We start from the raw sequence: 23,011 nt of genomic DNA on the forward strand, positions 1-23,011 counted from the left end.
ACTAACTTTGGGCAGGCCCTATACAGTCTCCCTGGCGGGAAACTGAATCCCCCGGATGCTTCCCGTTGGTTCAAGATTTTTTACAAAGGCCTCGATAACCCAGACTTCCTTCCTTATGCCGACTCTGAGCTCTTTGAGAACCCAGCTACCTTCCGTTTGGCTGATATTGCCGATGATGCTGACACCAGGCATCTTTATTCCATCATGGTTCGGCCTTGCCTTCTCCCAGTCGGCATGAGCACCTCTAACCGGATTCTTAAACCCGGTTATGAGTTTTACCAGCCGGTCGTAGCAGCCCGGCAATTTGGCCTTGCGCAGGTGCCTCCCCACTTCCTTCTCCATCTGCTAACATCCAGCAGGGTGGACCTCCCCGATGCTCTGACCGCCCAGAGGTGCTACAGTCTGTTCGCAGACCTTCCCCTGTCTGTTCCTGCCAACTTCACCTTCACCTCCTCGGCTGTTGACTTCGATGAATGGTGGACGATGTGGAAAACTCATGTTTTCCGAGGAGCCCTGGGTCCGATGCTTCAACAGATCGACCCTAAATATGACATCCCCAATGGAGAGGTACCCCCTTTCTGGACTAGCATTCTTTCTTTAAATTGTATTGGATCCCTCCTGAGTCCACCTTACGGCTGCAGCAAGAAGATGGCCCAGAGCCAATAAACGAGGATGGATCCCCTTTTTGCTTCCGGGCGGTCGCTCCCGTGGTTCTTTTTGGCAGGAACGCACCCCCTCCCTCGAAGAGTGTAATGCAGATCCAGCCGAGTACCGCCAAGTTGACCCCCAAGCGGAAACGGCTTTCTGAGGCTGCTGCCCCCCGTGTCTGTGCTAAGACGAGGAAGACCCTTGTCAGAAAGGTCCGGAAGGAAACTGCGCCGTCTTCTCCTAATCCACCACCTCCAGTCGCCGACCAGGTTTGGCCCCTCTTCCCGCTTCGCAATCGGGTTTTGTTCATCCCCCTTCTAGTGACACTCTCTTTTCCTGCAGCCTGCTGTTGTAGAAGTCTCCAGCGGGGAGGAGCCCCCATGTCAGAAAGGTTCGTCTGTGGAGACGCCGGAGGGCGTGGACGTACCCATCAGGGCCCTGATCACCCTTTGCAATCCTGGTGTGACAGACTCGGGGAGCCCTTCTGCATCGGCTGCTGCCTCAACTGCTCCGCTAGGTCTGCAGGTCATTGACTCCTGTCTGGAAGGGCCCTTCCCCGCCTTGGCTATTGCTGATTCCCCTGTACGAGAGGTACGCCCAACGGAGCCGATCGCCGTTTCATCGGCTGTTGCTGATTCCCCTGTACGAGAAGTACACCCAACGGAGCCGCTCGCCGTTTCATCGGCTGTTGCTGATTCCCCTGTACGAGAAGTACGCCCAACGGAGCCGATCGCCGTTTCATCGGCTGCTGCTTCTGTAAAGCCGACTGCTGCTCCATCGGCTGCCGCTCCTCCCTCTGGAGGTGCAATCCATGCGGCCTCTACCGCCACCGCTCATTCCTCGGGAGAGACACCTTCCCGGAAGCCGATCACCCCTTCATTGGCCATCGCTGCTTCCTCCTCGAGACAGGTATATCTTCTCTTTGTAACTATTTTGGTCTTTTTCGTAATGCCTGTCTCACTCTCTTCTCCTTCAGAACCTGGATCTTTCAGAGCTCCTTGCGTTTGACCCTGCCACGATCGGGTCAACCATACTGGAGGCCGATGATTCTTCCTCAGGCCCAACCAGCGCTGCTGATCAACTTCTCCGTGTGAAGGATCTTCTGTCGGGCCCTATCTCTGCTTTGATCCAGGATTCTAGTGCGATCAAGCAGATCCTCGACGAGGTTAGCTCCCAGCTCCCTGTCAGCCTCCAGGTCAAGCTTTTGCCAGCAGGGTACCTTTCTTCCTTTCAAGCGAAAGTAGCAGAGGCTCGCCGCAGGATCGAGACCCGGCGTTCCCAATCGCTCTTGAGGACCATTATCGCCGAATGTGTCAGTCGATCAACAAGAAGAAAGCCGCACTCGATGCCAAGATCGATACATCTGCTTCCGCCCATCGGCTCCACCTCTTGGAGAAAGAATTGGAAGACCTTGAAGCTAGGGTCCAGGCCACCAAACAGCGTATCCAAGAGGAGAAGAATCTCATCGCGGGTTCCAAGCAGGAGGCAGAAATCCTAACCACTGTACTGAAGACGGACTTGGCCCAGCTGAACAGCTTGAAACAAACAGGTGGTGCCGGGGCAGACGAAGAGGACGAAGCAGTGCTTGATGAGGTTGACCACATCCGTCTTGATGCTATCGCCGCTATCGACGCCTTCCTTCTGCAGCCCTGTCCGAGATTAACTTTGTGTTTATGTGGTAAACCTGTGGTGTTTTTATGTAGCGAATCTAAAGTCGATGGTGGCACATCGGCTGTTTGGTAACCTGTGACGCCTGATTACCATAAGCACAATTCTAGAGCCGGTGGCACCGCATCGGCTGTTCTAATCTGATCGGGTCGATCAATACTTGTTGTTCTTTCTTCGTCTCCTATACTTGGCTTACTGGTCGCATCGGCTCGTGGCCTGATGGGTATCATCGGCTTCATTGTTCATTAGCCCACATACTTGGGAAGTACCTCTTAAGGTGTTGGCCATTGACTGCTACTGGGAACTTAACGCCGTCCAATTCTTCCAGCATGTACGCATTCCCTGGTAGACCTGGTCGACCTTGTACGGCCCATGCCAATTTGGAGACCATTTGCCATAAGCCGCGTCTTTAGTTCCCAATGGCAATACTGCTTCCCAAACCAAATCTCCCACCTGAAACTCCTTCGGCTTAACCTTTTTATTATATGCACGGGCCACTTTAGCCTTATTTTCCTTGATTTTCTCTAGGGACCATAGTCTGAGTTCCGTGAGATCTTCCACATTGTCGCTCATCAGGGTAGCATACTCTTCAGCGGACAAATCATTCTGGAATTCTACACGCCTTGATCCGGCCGTAACCTCCCACGGCAAACGGCCTCCTGCCCATAGACCAAGTGGTAAGGAGAAGTTTTTGTCGCTCCGTGACATGATATGCGGTACGCCCAAAGTGCTTCTGATAGGACCTCGTGCCAACGTCTAGGTACTCATCAATCTTCCTTTTGATCAACTTGATAAGACTCTGGTTGGACGCTTCGGCCTGTCCATTTGCCTGAGCATAATATGGAGATGATCTAATCAGCTTGATTCCCATATCAGCAGCAAACTTCTTGAATTCTTCTGAAATGAAAACCGAGCCACCATCCATTGTAATAGTCTGTGGAATTCTGAATCTGTGAATGACGTGCTCCTTGACAAACTGAATAACGTCCCTGGACGTCACTGACTTCATCGGAACCGCTTCCACCCATTTGGTAAAATAATCTGTGATAGCTAGGATGAACTGATGACCCTTGCTAGATGGGGGATTAATTTTGCCAATCATGTCCATACCCCAGCCTCTGAACGGCCATGGTTTAATGATGGGGTTCATAACGGACGCTGTACCATCTGGATTTTTCCAAACCTCTGACATGCCTGACACCCTTTATAGTATTTAAAACAATCTTCAAGCATGGTGGGCCAGTAATATCCTGATCGCCTAATTAGCCATTTCATTTTGTGTGCCGATTGATGGGTCCCACACGTTCCTTCATGAACTTCATGCAGGAGCCGATTGGACTCCACTGGCCCCAAACACTTAAGCAGTAACCCCTCTAAGGTCCTGTAGAACATATCATCCCCTATGAGAACATACTTCATAGCTTTGTATCGTATCCTCTTGGGTGCCCCCCGAGCCGAATCCTTCAAGTAATTGAAGATATCGGCTCTCCAATCTCCCTGATCCAGAAATCATACCTGATGAACTGACCCATCGGCTTTGTACCCTGAAGCCAACTGTGCTAGATCATTGGCTTCGGCATTCCGAGCCCTGGGTATCCAATAAAAATTAATGTACCTGAACTGGGCTATCAGCTCCTGGCATTGGACCCACATTGGGAACAGCAGCTCGCTTTCGCACCTGTATTCTTCTGTAAGCTGGGAAACTACCAATTTTGAATCCCCAAAAACTTCCACTGCTTCAGCTCCGGCCTCTAAAAGCAATTCCATACCTTTTCGTACCGCCTCATATTCTGCAAGATTGTTGGTACAGGCGACAGGTAATCTGATCGAAAAAGAATACGTTGCCCCCCGAGGCGATACCAGTAAGACGCCGATGCCGCATCCATCCCCACAAACTGATCCGTCGAAGTACATGGCCCAGGCTCGTATAGACAGTGCTGCGATATTGGTGTTAACCCTCTCGGCGATAAGATCCGCTAACGCCTGCCCTTTAACTGCTTTTGCAGGTTGATATCGGATATCAAATTCTGATAACGCGAACATCCACTTCCCCAATCGGCCTTTCAAAACAGGAGCCGATAACATATGTTTTATGACATCCGATTTGCAGATGACGACCACTTCAGCCGATAGCAGGATATGGCGAAGCTTGGTGCATGTAAAGAATAAACATAAACAAAGTTTTTCCATGTCGGGGTACCTTGTTTCCGCATCCAACAATCTTCTGCTGAGATAAAAGACCACCTTTTCTTTGCCATCATACAATTGTACCACCACTGAAGCAATAGAAGTGTTGCCCATTGATAGATATATATAAAACGGTCTATCCTGTTGTGGTGGCACCAGCACAGGCGGATTCGACAAATATTCTTTGATTTCTTCAAATGCCCGCTGTTGGTCTGCCCCCCAGCGGAACTCGTCAGTCGTTCTAGTCTTGACTAACTCCATAAAAGGCTCGATCCGTCCAGACAAATTAGAATAAATCTCCTGACAAAGTTAATCTTACCAATGAGCTGCTGGAGCTCTTTCTTGGTGGTGGGTGGCACCATGGTGCGTACGGCTTCCTGACTTTTTAGGCCAATCTCTATCCCTCTTTCATGAACTAGAAATCCCAGGAACTGCCCAGCCGACACACCAAAAGCACACTTCTTTGGGTTCATCCGGAGCCCGAACTTTCTAGTTCGTTCCAGAACCCGCCGCAGGTCGTCTAAATGTCCCTCGACCGATGCTGACTTTACCACAACGTCGTCGATATAAATTTCTACTAGATTACCGATCAGATCATGGAAAATATGGTTCATAGCCCGCTGATATGTAGCACCAGCATTCTTCAAGCCGAAAGTCATAACCACGTACTCGAACAAGCCCATTGCTCCAGGCACTCTGAACGCAGTTTTGTGTATATCTTCAGAGGCCATGAAGATTTGATTATATCCTGCATTACCATCCATAAAACTCAAAATCTTGTGGCCGGTGGCAGCGTTGATTAGTGTCTCTGCAATGGGCATCGGGTATTCGTCTTTTGGAGTGGCCCTATTAAGATCCCTGAAGTCCACGCACACCCTCCATCGGCCATCTTTCTTCTGTACGGGCACGACGCTCGAAATCCATTCGGCGTACCTGCAAGTCCTGATAAATCCAGCTTCCAGCATCTTTTCTATTTCTTTCTTCACCTCGACCAGAACTTCGGCTTTCATCTGTCGTGCTCGTTGCTGGAACGGTCGAAACCCACTCTTGAGGGGAAGCCGATGCTCTACTATTTTCCTATCTAGTCCAGGCATCTCTGTGTAATCCCATGCGAAGCAATCGGCATATCCCTTTAGCAATGCTATCATCGGCTCTCGTAGTGCTGGGTGTAACTTCCTACTTATGAATGTTGGTCGTGGCTTATCCCCCGGACCGATGTCTATCTCCTCAAGTTCATCAGCCGATGTGAAACCATATCCTAACTTCCCTTCTTCTTCCATTAGATCAACATTGCAAATGGAGAAAGGACACAGCATAAAAAAACTCGGCCGATCGTTAAGATCGGCCGTTCCACACATCCCCTTACTTTCCAAGTTTTTGTAAGAAGAACAGGGCCGGCTGTTAATGCTGGCCATTTTATAACGCCTACGAAACACATTTATATTTACAACTTCGTTCCTTCGGGGCCGATTGCAAGAACCGGCCTTTATGACTCTGCTACCACATGTTGCCTCCTGTTCCTTTACTCTGTGAGGCCGGTGGATAAGACCAGCCTTACTCCGTTTTTTGTAGCTTCGATGCGATCACACCCTTCCAGGCTCATTCCTGAAATCGGCTCTTGATCTTCCGCATCCCAAATGCTCATGGCCGCATGTGAAATTTCGATCGAGTCGTCTGCCTGGACTACTTCCACCTCGTCTCCGTCCCATTGGATCAAACATTGATGCATCGTGGAAGGGATGCAACAGTTGGTGTGGATCCAATCCCTGCCAAGTAAAACATTGTAGGTGCTCTTGCTGTTGACGACGAAGAGCGAGGTCGGGACAGTTTTGTTTCCGACGGTGAGATCCACACTAAGGACACCTTGGGCTTCTGAAGTCTGGCCGTTAAAATCACTTAGGGTGACATTGGTCTTGATCAAGTCTGCGGTGGATCGCCCCAAACGGCGCAGGACTGAGTATGGCATAATGTTGACCGCCGCTCCCGTATCCACCAACATCTTATTTACAGGCTGACCGTTAATAAACCCCTTAAGATATAAAGCTTTCAGGTGTTTGTAATTCTTAGCTTGCGGCTTCTCGAATATCACTGGCCGAGGTCCCAAATCAAGTTGGGCCACCGACGGCTCCTCCTGGGGCCTCGCATGGAACTCTGCAGGAAGCACAAAAACCATGTGTGCATCAGCCGATACCTTCTTATCGGCTTTCGTTGACTTGGGTCGCCATTCCTTCCTGGGCGGGCGCGACTCCTTTTCCTGCACATAGTGAACTTGTTCTGCCAAATCTGGTCGTGCCTTCCTTAAAGTCTCGATGTACTTAGCATCGGCCTCCTCCAAGCTACGCAGCCGTTGAACCCTGCGCTTCTGGGAACGACTAAGTCCATCGGGACACCAACGAGGACGATGATACCTGTCCTCTTCTTCATCTTCCTTTTGTGATGACCGAACCCACGCTTGCCGGAGTGGGGCAGGTCCTATCCGCTGAAAAACCGAATCCCTTGCTTCTGGTCTCCTTGGTCCACACTCTGGGCAATCCTTGATTGTAGGCAATCGGCTCATACCTGAATCCCAACAGTACCTGAAGAACGGGCAGTGCCAATGATCGCGGGCTTCTTCGTGCTTCCTCAAACGCTTCCCGGTCCGGCGCTCATACTCCTCTTCCTCAGATTCCCGATGGAGGCGCTGCTGGAACTGGTACTCGTACTTCCTGAGAAGATCAGAAGAAGTTGGCCGTTGGTTCCTTACGTACCTTACTTGCCTTTCTGTAATATATTCACCCTTTTCATTTTGGGGCCGATCGCTCGAATCAGCCTCTCCATCTTCGATCTGGCGGCGTGATGCCACCCCCGCCATGTTGATGCCCAGTGCGAAATTGAGTTGTCGCCTTGCCGTCCGATCGTTGCTTTCCACCATATTGACACCAGGGAACGGCTGAGTGTCGACTTTCATAGCGGTCTGTCCCAAGATCAATCGGCCCTACTCAATAGCCGATTGGATCTGCCGACGAAGCTCCTTACAATCACTTGTGCTGTGGGTGAAGGAATCATGCCATTTGCAATATGATCTTCCTTTCAAATCTTGCGCCGTAGGGGGTTTGTAACCTTCTGGGAATTTCAACTGTTTTTCTTTCAGCAATAAATCAAAAATTTGTTCCACTTTACTTACATCGAAATCAAACCTCTTTGCCGGTTCTGTTTGCTTTACCCACTTGCACGATACGGGATTCGCACCACGGGCCCATTCCGCAACCGATACTTCCGCTTCTTCCTCGGAGTCATCGGCTTCTTCAGTGTCAGCTAGCGCTACTTGGCGCTTGAACTTTTCCTGGTACAGCTCAGGGTGACGCTGCTCGTACATCGTCAACTTCTGGACCAGATGTGCCAGCGAAGTAAATTCCAATTGAAAAGCCAGATCTCGAATCGGCTTCAACAACCCTAGAGATGCCAATTCCACAGCTTCCTTTTCTGGGATCCGTGTTGAATAACACCTATTTTTCATCTCCCTGAAGCGTCGAACGAATTCCGCCACAGTTTCTCCACGCTTCTGTCGCATTTGGGCCAGATCGGCAATCCCTGCGTCTGCGGCTTCTGAGTGATACTGAATATAAAATTGTTCTTCCAATTGTTTCCACGTACGGATGGAGTCAGGACCCAATGACGTGTACCACCCGAAAGCCGATCCCGTAAGCGATTGTGAGAAGAACCTTACTCGTAGCGGATCCGACACAGAAATCATTCCTAACTGTGCCAAATATCGGCTCACGTGTTCGATAGAACTAGCACCTTCTGCCCCACTGAATTTGGTAAACTCGGGGAGCCGATATTTGGGTGGCAATGGAATTAGGTCATAATCACTCGGATACGGCTTTGTATAGCCGATCGCTCTCCTTTTCGGCAAAATGCCAAACTGATCCCTTAGGACGGCACCAATCTGCTCCGCTGTTTGTAATCCGGGGGCCGAGTGCACACTATCATGACTCGGCCCTGTGGCATAAGTTGCTAACCAAGCTTGCTTATCCGCGTCAGCTCCAGGAACCCCTCCAGCTACTTTCTGTGAGAGATGTATTGGGTTACTGCTATCCGGGATGTATGCGCACATGTAACCATGTGGGATTTCCTTGGGCGGCTCACTGAAGAACTGGTGGTCTGTAGGATCACCTCCCACTTTGTAAACCACGTAAGCTGGAGCACCATGTGATTCCGCTGCTGCAAGCGCATAAGGCAAAGGAGGTCTAGTCTGGAACGGCAATTCTCCCTTATGGCTCCCCAGAGCAGGCCCAGTCGGAGAATGTTGATGCTTCATTATTTCCTGGACCACACGTAAAGCCACACGCTCAAAAGCATTAACCAGACTTTCAGAATGCCGGTGCAACGAATGAGCCACCGCATAATTCACCTCCTGCCGCAAAGCTCTGGTACGATCCTCGGACGGGGTAGACAGATCCACTCCATCAAGAGCACCTTCAGGTGAAAAACCTCTCCACCTGATACCATGGTTGCGAGTTCTTTCGAAAGAGCCGATGAGATCGGCTTCAAACTGAGCCTTGATTTTGTCGTACCTCTGCTTATGCTCAGCAGAGAGCTCCTCATAAGAGATCGGATCCTCCCTTGCCATCTTGTTGACCACCAGTGACGGAGTCGACGAAGATGACGGAGTCGATGAAGAAGATGCCGAAGATGATGACGAAGTCGATGAAGAAGGTCCCACTGGGCGTGCCAGAATGTGTTGTCGGTCAAAACCCGCCGGCGGGCAGCAACAGGCAACACGAGGAGCCGGGAGGCTTCCGGGACGGCTGGTGGGCCCCGGTCCCTCGGTCAACGGCCCAGTGATCTGGCGCGCGCCCTGGCTGAGAGTCGCTAGGCGTGCCACCTGATCCTACACCCGATCAGGAAGGTGTGACGTGTCGAACTCCTGCATACACAGACATGTGTAAAAGTTAATCCGAGCCGTGATCGGCTCATTACCTCCTCCCCGGTATCGGCTATGAAGAGCCGATTGCGTCAATACCGGATCGGATCTTTGGAACAGGCAATATAGAAACTGGTACGTACATATATATTTAAATAAAACTTGCCTCATAAATAACAATCTAATCCAATCCACAACAACTAAGCCCTCACTACACGATCGGAACATCCTACACGTAATTGAGCCTAATAGATACACAAAAGCATCGACAAGATGATCTAAACAGAGAGCAAGAGAACAACTAAAAGCCGATTCCCGAACAACCTCTATTCAGGCAAAAAGCCGATACAGAGCATTCTATCGGATCATTCAACTCGTTTGCAAGGCCTAATCGTGCACATATTGAACCAAGCTTCTAAATACATAGAAACCAGCCATAACAGATTGGATCTACTGACAACTACGAAACGAGATAAAACCATCATACCCACGAACGGGTACGATGATCAAACATGCGAGAGCAACGCATAAAGCACAATGAAAGCACCAAAAGAAAAGATTACTCAACGCATGCCAGGATAACTAACGCTACTCGCCATCTACAAGGCTTCAGCACGAGCAACGTATAAGCGAACGAGCAAGGGTGACGCTACCCCGATCACGCAAGACGTGATCGGGGTCGCGTGGCACTTACCCGATGAAAAACCCTAAAACAGGGGAGGCGATACGCCGAGAGTTGATGATGATTGATTCTGTTTCTTGTTTATTCATGGTACATATTTATAGTCCGTAGACTTGTTCTCTTTAACTAACCCTAACCTAACACGACACGAATCTTAACTGTTTATTCCTAATTTACACGGCCTTATGGCCTCCATCTTCCACACGGGCCCGATTCGCAAGCTTTGTCACGACCGCCTTCCAAGCCCATCTTGCTCCGTGGCCCACTTCTGACCTGGTCAAAATACGGTGATAACAAGTTCCCAGCCGCCCGCCGCCCCCGTCCGCCCTGCCGCCCGCCCCCGTCCGCACCCCCGCCGGCCGCCCGCCCGGCCCCATCCGCCCCGCCGCCGCCCGTCCGCCCGCCCCGCCGCTGGCCCCCCGCCCGCCCGCTCCGCCGCCGGTCGCCCATCCGCCGGTCGCTTCGTCGTGTGGCGGTGTGGGTCGGTGGTTGCGGTTTCTCTGTATTTCTTCTCTACTAATACATAGACAGGCAGTTAACCTTTCAGGCTCCCTTAAAAAAATATGTATGAAAAAGTAAAATAGTATTTGTGTTTCTAGTAGGAAATATCAATTTCATAGTTCATGGATTTATATGTATGAAAATATTGTGTCACTTCCCATGGATTTATATGCAAGGGAAATATTATTCCAAAGGAAAGTTCCTCATGTGCAGCTTAGTTTGAACATAGCTTTGTCATATTTTGTTACTTATGTATACATGTACTTGTGAATTTTAGGTAGCGCAAGCTCTCGTGAAATATATGGCTTGGCTTGCAAAGGTCCAATAGTCACCCAAAGAAAGGCACGGCATCATCACTTGCAGGTTGGATCTTAAAGGTTGAAATATATACTATTGTCATATTTTGTTACTTATGTATTTTGTTACTTATGCAAGGAATGTGAAACTTCTGTAATGCTTCAAGGCTGAAACTATAGCTGTAAATTAACTGTAAAGAGCATCATTCAGAATTATCCCATCAAAATGAGATCTCAAAGTAATGCTTTAATTACTTCTGTAACTATAGCTGTAAACTACTTCTGTACTTGTGTAATGCTGCTTCAAACCTGAAACTATAGCTATTACTTCTTTAATGCTTCAAACCTGAAACTTCTGTAATTACTTCTGTACTTGTGTCTTTATTCTCTAGCTATTTAATTTAAGATCATGTACCTTTATTCTCTAGCTATTTAACTTAAGAACATGTTAATTGTTCTACAATTGCAATGGCTAGTGCTCCTAGTAGCTCCCAAGTTCCAGGTTCCCAAGCATCAGGTGCTGAAGTGGCTGCGGCTGATACAACAGAAGATAATGTTGTGCACATTTCGGATGGGGAGGAAGAAGCTATTGCTCCTCCTGGTAAAAGGAGGAAACTTTATTCTAAAGCGTGGAATGACTTCGTCCAAGTTTGTGTTGATGGAGAATGGAAGGCCAAATGCAATCATTGTGGCAAGAAACTTTCAGCCGTATCAAGAAATGGTACAACCCATCTGAAAACCCATCTGAAATCTTGTCCTTTAAATAATAAGAAGCCAGGAGATAAAATTCAAAGTAATTTGCGGTTTGGAACCACTGAAAAAGGGGCAATTACTGTAGAAAACTATATGTTTGATCAAGAAATAGCTAGGAAAGCTCTTTATTCCATGATCATATTGCATGAGTACCCACTGTCCATTGTTGACCACCATGATTTTCGTAAGTTTGTTACTGCCCTGCAACCTTTGTTTAAAATGGATACTAGAAATACTATTAGAAGGGACATAATACATTTCTATGAGGGTGAGAAAAGGAAAGCTACAATATTCTTGCAAAGGACCAATTGCCGCGTTGCTGTTACACCTGATCTTTGGACAGCTGATAATCAAAAAAGAGGCTATATGGCTGTGACTGGACATTTTATTGATGACTCGTGGACGCTTAAAAGCTGCATTTTGAGGTGATTATCTTGTTTTTCATAAATTGTTGCTTGCTGTTCAGCTTTCAAATTTCTATAAATTATGAACTTTATATATGAACTATTGCTTTGTTATATGTAGGTTTATGTATGTGTCGTGCCCTCATACCGCTGAAGTTATTTGTGATGCATTACACAAGTGCCTCCAGAGCTGGGATATTGATCGGAGGGTATCAAGCGTGACTCTTGACAATTGTAGCACCAATGATAGTATGATTGGCTTAATGGAGACAAGACTTGGTGCAGCTAATATGCTCTTGAGAGGTAAATGGCTGCATATGCGGTGCTGCGCACATATTCTCAACCTCATCGTCAAAGATGGCATGGACATCATTGGAAGTGCCGTTTCAAACATCCGAGACAGTATTGCTTATTGGGTTGCTACACCAAAGAGATATGAAAAGTTTGAGAAAACAGCTTTAGATGAAAATGTTGAATTGGTCAAGAAGTTGCAACTAGATTGCAAAACTAGATGGAACTCAACCTATATCATGCTTAGAATTGCTATACCCTATAGGAAGATTTTTGAACGCTTGGATGAGCTTGATAGGAACTATGTTTGTCCACCACCAAATGATTGGATATTTGCTAGTATAGTTTGTCAGAAATTAGAATTATTCTATGACCTCACTGAGTTGTTTTCTGGGACTAAATATGTGACAGCCAACCTTTTTTTCCCTAAAGTATGTGAGATTAAACTTAAGATCAAATCTTGGGAGCATGATGAGTATGAAACAATTTGGGAAATGTCTGCTGCCATGATAGAAAAGTATGACAAGTATTGGACTGATATATATGGTCTTATGGCTGTTGCTGTCATTCTTGATCCACGTCTTATGATGACAATGTTACATGCTTGCTATATTGCCCTTTTTGGTGAAGAACATGCTGAAATTTATGTGACAGAGGCCCATGAATTGCTATCTGATTTGATGAAACAATACCATGTTAAAGAATAAGACTTTGTTAGTACATCATCTAGTGGTGCTAGTTCTTCAGTTGATGCAGCTGGTGTGTTGTCTATTTTTAAAATTCTTGCTGCAAATAAGAAGACTACTAGCTTTGTTAGAAGTAAGAATGAGCTAGATCGCTATTTGGATGAAGAAACTCTCCCTCATGATGAGAATGAATATTTTGATATCCTTGGTTGGTGGAAGTTGGAGGGGACTCGGTATCCCACTTTGAGGCAAATTGTTCGTGACATCTTAGCTATTCCAATCACAACACAACAGTAGCTTCTGAATCTGCTTTTAGCACTAGTGGAAGGATTTTGAGTGAGCATCGCAGTCGTCTTACTCCTAAAATGTTGGAGGCTTTGATGTGTGGTCAAAGTTGGCTTCGTCATACTCTTAAAGGTAGTACTCTAGAATGTATTTTTGATACAAGACGTGTAAACTGTAGCTACTAATATATGTGAAACTTGTTTGTAGATGATGGTGATAGAAGGGTCAACAGCTTCTGGTCATGTCTTGAAGACATTCAAGAAGAAATGAAGGCAGATTCTTGCATCAGCACTGGTGATTCCGACTAATGATTTCTAATATTTGCTTGGCTCAATTGGACTTTTATGTAATAATGATTTTGAACACGGACTCTTGTATGGTTGTATGCGTTTGTATGCGCTTGTTTCGGTTAATGTGTGATGTATCTGTATTTATGTATGACATTATGAGACTAGTTTATTTATTTGCTCAGATTTATTTATCCTGTTAAATAAATGATGTTTACTTGCTGTTGAAATGTAATATGTGCTTGATTTTCTAAAATTTGCGGGTACACGGGCGTGACCGCGGGCCCGTGGCGGGTTGCGGGCGCGGGCGCGGGCGCGGGTATGGATTTCGGTACGCGGATACGGATATACAAAGTTAATATCCGCGCGGATTTTACCCGTTGCCATCTATAGGCCCAACCCGCTCAGCCCAGGCTGGCCCAACCCCCTTTCCCGGCCTGCTCCGCCCTCTCTCTCTACCGCCGACAGGCGGGCCTCACCTATCGGGGCCTTCCCTCACCCCCCACCCCCCGCGCGAACGAGCCGGACTCGAGCTCGAGTCTAACCCGACCGCGCCGCCTCCCTGCGCGCCTTAGCACGCACGCCAAGACCCCCGCGGTAGCCGCCCCATAAATAGCGCTGCTAGGACCCCTTGATCTCCCATCGACCGTAGCCGCCGCCCTCATGCCCCGCAAAACCCTAGCCCTAGCTCATCGCCGCCGCTCGAGCTCAGCCGAGTCGTGGACCCGCCGCTTCGCAGCCCCCTCTTCGCCAGCCAAGCGCTGCCGGAGCTCCACGTCGTGGTAAGGACCACTGCCGGCCTTTTTCCCCTCTCTCGCGCCTTCTCGCCGAAGTGATTGCTCGCCGGAGCCATCAAGCCGCGCGCCGCCGCCGTACGCCCTGCTCCGCTCGTCAAGGCCCATGTCGAGCCCTCCATCACCTTCCCCGTCACCCTAACATCCTCCGCGGCCTGGCCATGCTCGTTTTCGAGGCCGGGAACACAATTTCGCGTTTCTCCGGCGAGCCTCCGGCCGTCCGCCGCCGGCCCCCCCCCCCCCCCCCCCCCGCCCTCGGATCTAGACCAAAGTCAAAAAACAAGCACCGGTCAACTCTGACCTTTTTGCAAATTAGCCCCTACGTTTTATGAAAATCAACCCGCAGTCCATCCTAGTTCAAAAGTAATTTGATCTAGATCCTTTTTCTTCTATTTTAGCCTCTAGACTTTTCTGAAATAGAATCCGCCGTGAAAACCTCTCTGTTTTCAAAACTAAACTCTAGATTTTAGGTTTATTTATGTTTTAACCCTCGGTTTCTTTGTTCAAAGCCCCTTTTACTTTCAAATCTTTTACAAATAAGCCCCTGGAACCATGTTTTAGCCTACTTCTCCGTTTTAATTCCGTTTTCATCGATTCTTGCACTCACGCGATCCTTGCAATGTGTATGGTAGCTTTATAACCTTGTTTTGTTCTGTTTACCCTGTTTGAAATATTGTTTCTTATTTGTCATACTTGTTTGCTTGTATGAACTTGTGTGGTGCGATAGACGATGCACAGTTCGAGGATCCGCAAGACCAAGTCTTTGAAGATGCCTGTTGGAGGAATTCTCCAGCTGGGTGGCGGAAAGCACCCGCCTAATCCTAGTTAAGGATGGGTTTGGAGGAGACTTAGGAGCGCTCGATCGGTGGACAGATGAACACAGAAAGGACACGAAGATTTAGAGTGGTTCAGGCCGCCGGAGCGTAATACCCTACGTCCACTTGGTAGTTGTATTGACTGTGTAACCTTGGGTCGAAACTTAGCCTGGGCTTATGCTCGTGTATCTGAACCCCTTTTTCTAACGAGTACACTCTCCCTTTTATAGTACAAGGGGAGCGCTTACACTGTGTGGGGTCCCGACAGGTGGGCCCAGCCAACAGGTGCCTGTTCTATGAGAGATGCGGAGATCTTCATCTCCAGCTCCTCTCCGTAGTCTTCTCTATCGGGAAGTTGATGTGCGTATCTACAACCTGGATACGGTCGTGTGCAGCCCTGCAGGCACAGTGACCACCGTCAGCGTCGCCCAACAGCGTAGCCGTGCTGTCACTGTTGGGATGTAACCTCCAGTCAGGCGGTGAAACAGTGCTGACCCGCTGCGTGCGCACTGTTGTAGCGCACGCCTTGGCTCGCCTATTTACAGGCCATCATTGCGCACGCAACGCCGTGACGGGACTGTACACAGTCCGCGCACTGTGCACGGTGATACGACGCGCCACCTTAGAAACAGGCAGTCTTATACCGTGGTGTCAGCCTACCTGCCCCGTGTGTCAGTGGCAGGCCACTCTTTTTGACTTGGGCGCACCCGGCCCAGCTACCGCATTAAATGCTGGTAGGTGGAGAGGTGATCCGCAAGGAGCCTCCAGCACGCGGCAGGGCCAGCCCTGATCCCTCCGCAGGACGGCACCTGGCAGCGCCGGACCCCTTCCCGGGGGGAGGGGGGTCCGGGCCCCCAAGGCCGGTCGGAGCGGGCTGGCCTGCGATGGGCGAACCATCACACGTGGCACCCCCGGACCTCCCTGAGGAGGCCGGGTCCACGGAAGCTACCCGAGGGCTCTTCCAACCTTCCTGGGGACGCGAAGACCCCTGACCCGGGGCAGCACGGGGAGGGTCCGGAGACCACGGTCCCGGCTGTCAGGCCCTGGTCGTATGCCACGCCCCCTAGAAGCCGAGGGGGAGATTACGTATTTGTGAGTTCTTACGCGCCTGGACACCCTAGCAGGAGGTACCCCTGCCTGTATGTACCGACAACGCCCCTGAGCAACAACAGTGCTTTGAGGACGGTAATCGGTCCTTGATCATATTCCAGTCCCAATAATTCTCAATATACACATATTTACTTTATATGCATGCATGAGTTTATAATTTGATAGATCTCAAACTATAGTTGTGCCTAGTTTCTATTGTATTTTCTTGATTAAATCTGAGTTGTTTTACTTTATATTGTAGTTATGCCAGCTACTCATCTATTTAGACTATGGTTGGTTAACTTGGAAACAATACTACACTTGTTTTACTTCATATTCTGAAATACTTTATGTTAATAATTATATGATTATTATCTTAATTGGAATATGAAGAACCATTCATGAAAACAGAGCAACCGCAATACTACATGGCTCTGGTCTTGGCTAATTAATTAGAAATTTTAGCTTATGATAATCTTACTTAAAGGGCAAGAGGGATTGCATCGTCGGGGTATAGCTCGATCTTCTTGAGGTTATGATATGATCTTGGTTAAGATGTCTTAAGGGATAGTTATGACCACTTTGACTTTAAAACCTTAGGAAATCTTTGTAAATGCCTCGTAGTGAATCACTGTCACTCACCTCGGAAGTGTTTAAGGGCCTTGCAAACCTAGGCATCAAGAGAAACACGAGTTGTGGGTAAAGTATACAACCTCTGCAGAGTGAAAACTGATATAACAACTGTGCTCACGGTTAAGAGCGGCTTGGACTCTCACATGATAATTGAACTTGAAGATGATCTAAATTGATGTTCTTTATTTTTGTTGTTGTTACTTATCTCTTTTACTTACTTAAGATTTTATGGTATATACTTACACTTAGTTTGTCGGTACATACAGACAGGGGTATCTCCTACTAGTGTGTCCAGCCCGAGGGGCGCGAGGTTATCCGTAACCTCGCACTAAGCTTGTAGACGACAGGGCGTACGGCCCGGGCCTGACCACTGAGGGCGCGGTCTCCGGACCTCCCCCCACATACTAGCAGGTCCGGCGCCTCCACGTGCCTGCAAGGACGAGGTGCTTAGGAACAACTACCACGGGCCCGGATCACCGCGGAATGGTTTTGGGCCCCCACGTGTGGAAATCGGATCCCCAGGGGGCCTGGGCCAACCAGGCGGCCCGGACCTCCCAGCCCTTCGGGGAGGAGTCCGGTGCCGCCACGTGCCCCTGAGGGAGTGGCCGCTTAATCAGCGCCGCCACGTGTCCGAAGGATTCCAGTCTTCTGCGAGAAGCCAGCCCAACTACCGCATTAAATGCGGGTGGTTGGGGTGCGCGTGCCCGAGACAGGACATGGGCTACCCCTTGACACGTTGGGCAGGTATGGCTGACATCACGGTAAGCCCGCCAGTTACCGAGGCGGTGCGTCACATCACCGCGTGCGTGGGCGAGGGACGAATAGTCACATCATAGCGCCGCGCGCGTGGCAAAGGGTTATTATGACCTGCTACAGGAAGGCCACGGCGTGCACTGCTACCGTGCGCAAAGGCTACAGCACGGCATGTTTGTATAGCCCCTTCGCCTGTCAGCGGGAGCTGACTCTACAGCGACAGCACGACTCCCTCTACGCACGTCAGCGATAGCAGACCCTATGCTAACAAGATGACACAAGACCATATCCGGACGGAGGATACACACAGAGACTAACGAGGAAGATCTCAGGATCTGAGGCATTTAAGGCTCCAATGTGTACGTTATTTAATATGTCGTCAGGTTCACCTGTCGGGACCCCGCTCAGTGTACGCGCTCCCCTTGAGCCTATAAAAGGGAGAGCGCGCACATTAGAACACAAGCTTTTCACATACACACAAGTTCTCACGAACACTGAAGTTTACAAGTTTTCGCAAACTCATAAGCAATACAACACACAGTGGACGTAGGGTTTTACGCTCCAGCGGTCTGAACCACTCTAAACCCTTGTGTGCTTCTCGTGTTCATACGCCTCTCGAACAAGCATTCCTTGACTTGCCCCAAACTCATCCTAAACTAGGATTAGGTGGCCAGTGATGCCGACTGCATGCGCCCACAGCGCCGCCACCCGCCGCCGCTGGTGGGGTCCCCGCGCCACGTGGCGTTTGCCCACCTCCTCCTCCTCCGTCCCGTTCCGTTCGCTAGCTTGCTTGTACACGCGCCACCCCACCAACGACGACGCAATGCAAAGCAAGAGCGCGACCGCCACCTCGATCGAGCACGTCCCCGAATAAATGTTCTTTTTTAGCATATTTTTTAGAGAGAAATAACCCATGCATATACCTCTAACTAAAGGTGTTTGATACTTGGACCGACTTGCTACGTACTAAGGCTAATCACAGTAGGGGGTTTCGTACCCTATTTGCAAGAATGTCACATCAGCTTGGAAGATGAATGAAACAATATACTTTAATAGAGAGTTTCATTTTACTATTTCCAAAGCTAACCAGTTTAATTAAATACTAGTTGATCTAGTGTGGCACAGGATCCCCCATGAAACAACGGCAGTCACAGTGGTCGTTTCACATCATTTCCAACGTCTTGGAAACGAGTTAGCAGAGTGTCGCGGGGATAAAACTGGTTCCTTCTCTTCCCTCACTAAATCAGTGCCACATCATCAAAAATGCTGATGTGTCATGGTAATTAATACCATAGAACTCACCATGAAACCCTATTGTGATTAGCCACCTTGAAAAATGATAACGGATGGTAAAACTGTCGCATGGTAAGGCGTAAGGAAATGAATCAATGGCCTCGAGGACAGCGCATGCGGGTACCTATGGGTCCAATTAGGATACACTTTTTGTAGGATAAAATTTAAACTCTAGAAAGACACTATCCTTATTTTGAGCAAGATCATATCCGCTACAACAATAGAGTGATATGTTTTGACAAGATATTGCCGTGAACCATGTTTGACGTGCATTGGAAACATCAATTTATTACTAACGGTACGTTTTGTTTTTATACATACGGTACATATAAAAAAAGGAATGTGGCCTGCTTCCTAATAACTGTCCTTATTAGAAAACAATGAGCATATATAGTGCTTATATCATTTTGGAAAAGTCAGCCTCAATATATTTTTATCAATATTTAGTCAAATTATAAGTACATTTATTTCGTACCTTGCTATATTATTTTCTAGGCACATATATGAAGTATAACTTAAAGACCATGCCAAAATCAAATATGCCTTGTGTATCCTTAGACAAAGGGTTACTGTACTGCTTGCAAACTCCTCCTTTGTCAAGGAGTAAATTGTAGCCAAATAAAAGAAGAGCGAACTTCTTGTTCCGCGCTCTACACTCCTAGCCACTTTTTTCTGGCAAAGCGTTTTAATTCGGAACGGATCTATTAATGTTTCCATACTTTCAGTACCTTAAATTGGCATACATATTCCTAAAGTGTCTCTGAAACATTTAGCATGTGCTATAAAGTAGTTTGATCTGCAGGAAGAGTCACATGTATTGGGTGTAATTCATGGCACAAATTTAACATGGCATAAGAAAAGTTTGTCCAATAAAGAGAGAAAATAGGCACTACACAAAAGGTATGTGTCCATTTTAGCAGGAAAAAAGAGTACGCAACATGGTAACCGTTGCTCCTTAGCATATATACTCAAACGGAAGTAGCACTAGTTGTAGTACAAGGAAATGTATATATATGCAGCTGCAGGTTCAAATAAACGGCAGAGAAAAAAGAGAAAGCACAAGCCAACTGTGGGCCCCGACGGCCTCCCTGTGGGCCCCACTTGATGAGGGACCTGCCCTATAGGCTGGCTATGGTGACCTGAGGTGGGGTAGGAAGGAGAAGAGAGAGGTGTACACGTAGCAGCCGCACGAGTGCAAGAGTTGCAGGCAGGCCCATCATCCTACCAATTCTCTCGGCATGACCCCCACTACTCGATCGTCGTCGTCGTCTCGCTAACCCGCCGCCTCTCTGTCCTCTCCTCTTCCACCTCCGTTCAGTTGCCGCTGCTCGGCTCCATCGTCGTCCTCCAGACCTGCCTCATAATTGCTCCCCCCACTCACTATCCTCTAGTAGTAAAGAGGAGCTGAATCGCTTGCTGCCCCGGCCGAGCTGCAAGATTCACACCACACCACCTATATATAGAGAGAGCACCAGGCTAGCTGCCTGCTGTCACGTGGAGCGCCAAGGTCCGAGGACAGCGAGAGGCAGCAGCCGGCCAGCAGCTAGCCCAGGATCGAGCGATCGATTCGATGGCCGCGGTGGCGCCGGAAGACGACGGCGGGGCGCCCGTGGCGGTGCGGGAGTTCGACGCCCACAGCGAGCGCGACCGCGCCGCCGTGGAGCGGCTAGAGCGCGCCTGCGAGGTGGGGCCCAGCGGCGGCAAGCTCTGCCTCTTCACCGACCTCCTCGGCGACCCGCTCTGCCGCGTCCGCCACTCCCCGGCCTACCTCATGCTCGTACGTCCTCCATCCAAGGTCCCCGATGACGATGGAATCGGGAATGAATGGTCGATCGGTCACTCACTCATCAAGCGGTGTGTGAATGCCAGGTCGCGGAGGCTGCGGGCGGGTCCCTTGGTGGCGCGGAGGTCGTCGGCATCGTGCGCGGCTGCGTCAAGACCGTGGCGTGCGGCCGCGGCAGCAACATCTTCTCCAAGGTCGCCTACCTCCTTGGCCTCCGCGTGTCCCCGGGCCACCGGCGGCGTGGCATCGGCCGCCGCCTGGTCGAGCGCATGGAGGAGTGGTTCCGGCAGATGGGCGCCGAGTACGCCTATGTCGCCACCGACCGCGACAACGAGCCGTCGCTGCGCCTCTTCACCGCGCGCTGCGGCTACGCCAAGTTCCGCACCCCCTCCGTGCTCGTGCACCCCGTCTCCCGCCACGACCTCGCGCCGTCGCGCTCGCGCCGGATCGCCGTCGTCGAGCTCGCGCCGCGCGACGCCGAGCGCCTCTACCGCGAGCGCCTCGGCGACGTCGAGTTCTTCCCGCGCGACATCGACGCCGTGCTGTCCAACGCCCTCTCGCTCGGCACGTTCCTGGCCGTGCCCGACGGGGCGGCGCGGCCGTGGCGCGGCGTGGACGCGTTCCTGGCCGCGCCGTCGGAGTCGTGGGCGGTGGCCAGCGTGTGGAACTGCAAGGACGCGTTCCGCCTCGAGGTGCGCGGCGCCCCGAGGCTGTGGCGCGCCGCGGCGCGCGCCACCCGCGCCGCCGACCGCGCGCTCTCGCCGTGGCTCCGCGTCCCGTCCGTGCCCAACCTCTTCGAGCCGTTCGGGATGCACTTCCTCTACGGCCTCGGCGGCGCCGGCCCGGCCGCGCCGCGGATGGCGCGCGCCGCCGGGGCGCGCGTCGTGGCCACCGAGGTCGGCGCGTGCGACCCGCTCCGCGCCGGCGTGCCGCACTGGCCGAGGCTCCGCGCTGAGGACCTCTGGTGCATCAAGCGGCTCGCCGACGGGTACGGCGACGGCGCGCTCGGCGACTGGACCAAGGCGCCGCCAGGCGCCTCCATCTTCGTCGACCCGAGGGAGTTCTAGGCGGTGCAACTTATTAGCATAATCAGTTTTGAGTTGTGTCTACCGTGGATCTCGCATCCGACGGCAAGCGGCTTGGCTTTTGAAGGACCTGTCCATAATTTCATCACTTTTTTTTTCATCTTCTCATCTCAGAGTGTAATGATGTAGACAAAAAGAGTTATAAAGTTAATCAAGTATGGTTACTGGAATGGAAAGGGCCTTCTTGTTTTTGCTTATTTTGTGCCCTGCCTCAATTTGCAACCGTTGTCAAAAGAGTGCTCTTTGCTTTTCCATAACCTTTTGGTAACGAACTGGAATGCTCCCAGTGTTTTCCTTGCGTGCTTTGCTCCTTTTACATGGCCGTTCATGCTTCTCACACTATCATTGTTAATAAAATTTTCAGTCTATTGCTAGCTAAGGTGGGCTGCCGTGGCGGTGCGGGGTGCGGTGTGGATGCGCGGCGGCGCGACTACGTTGTGGCAGTGCGGGGGCACGGTATGCAGAGATCTATACCATCGCGTAGTCCCTCTCCATCACGCCTCTCAGTCTGTCTCGGTTCCCCACGGTTAGTTGATGCCCGTCGGGTTGAGAGATGCGTCCCGAGGATGGCTGGCCGCGCGGAGACTGCAGTAGAACGATGTGTGATAAAACTCGGCAGGACGATGCTGACTCTGCACACTCGCGACGGGGCGGAGCGAGGAGAGGGCGCCCGAAAGGGGGGGGGGGTGGGCGGCTGTGGGAGGCGGGTCGGGGAGAGAGGATGGGAGGCTCAGATCGTACCGGGAACGATGGGACGGCGTAGGTTGATGGACGGCGAAATGGCCAAAGGAGGAGGGGTCAAGGTCGCACTAAAAAATTATCCTCTAATAGTTTCTTTTAGTAGTAGAGATTATAGGTTGACACTTACGTACGGTGATTGCATCATTATATTCTTTAATCTATCAATGTAAAGCTTCAAAATAATTACTAAAGTTGTATCTCGAAGATCATGGAAAGCGAACAATGGAGGTAGAATATGCTAAAGAACTCTGCGTGTCAAGATCGTACCGCAACCATTAGGTGATGGTTTCTTATCACTTTCTTCGTGTCCATAAAAAAATTACGGCATATTTTTCATGTAAATGTAGAGTCAAGGAATGCGGAAGTAATAGTTTTGGCCATGAGTACTCCTAAGTAACAAGAAGAAAATTAAGAAGAAGAAGTTACTTAGG

General features: G+C 49.9%; 1 protein-coding gene across 1 annotated transcript; it reads left to right on the forward strand.

Moving 5' to 3' along the window:
• Positions 1-483: 483 nt before the first annotated feature.
• LOC112892875 (probable N-acetyltransferase HLS1) lies at positions 484-21,918 on the forward strand. Its single transcript, XM_025959977.1, has 4 exons — positions 484-567; positions 991-1,239; positions 20,491-20,748; positions 20,841-21,918. Exons 1-4 carry the CDS (start codon positions 484-486, stop codon positions 21,819-21,821), a joined length of 1,572 nt encoding a protein of 523 aa, XP_025815762.1. The 3' UTR covers positions 21,822-21,918.
• Positions 21,919-23,011: the final 1,093 nt, after the last annotated feature.

The sequence above is a fragment of the Panicum hallii genome, chromosome 5 (assembly GCF_002211085.1).
Source record: "Panicum hallii strain FIL2 chromosome 5, PHallii_v3.1, whole genome shotgun sequence".
Classification (NCBI taxonomy): Eukaryota; Viridiplantae; Streptophyta; class Magnoliopsida; order Poales; family Poaceae; genus Panicum; species Panicum hallii.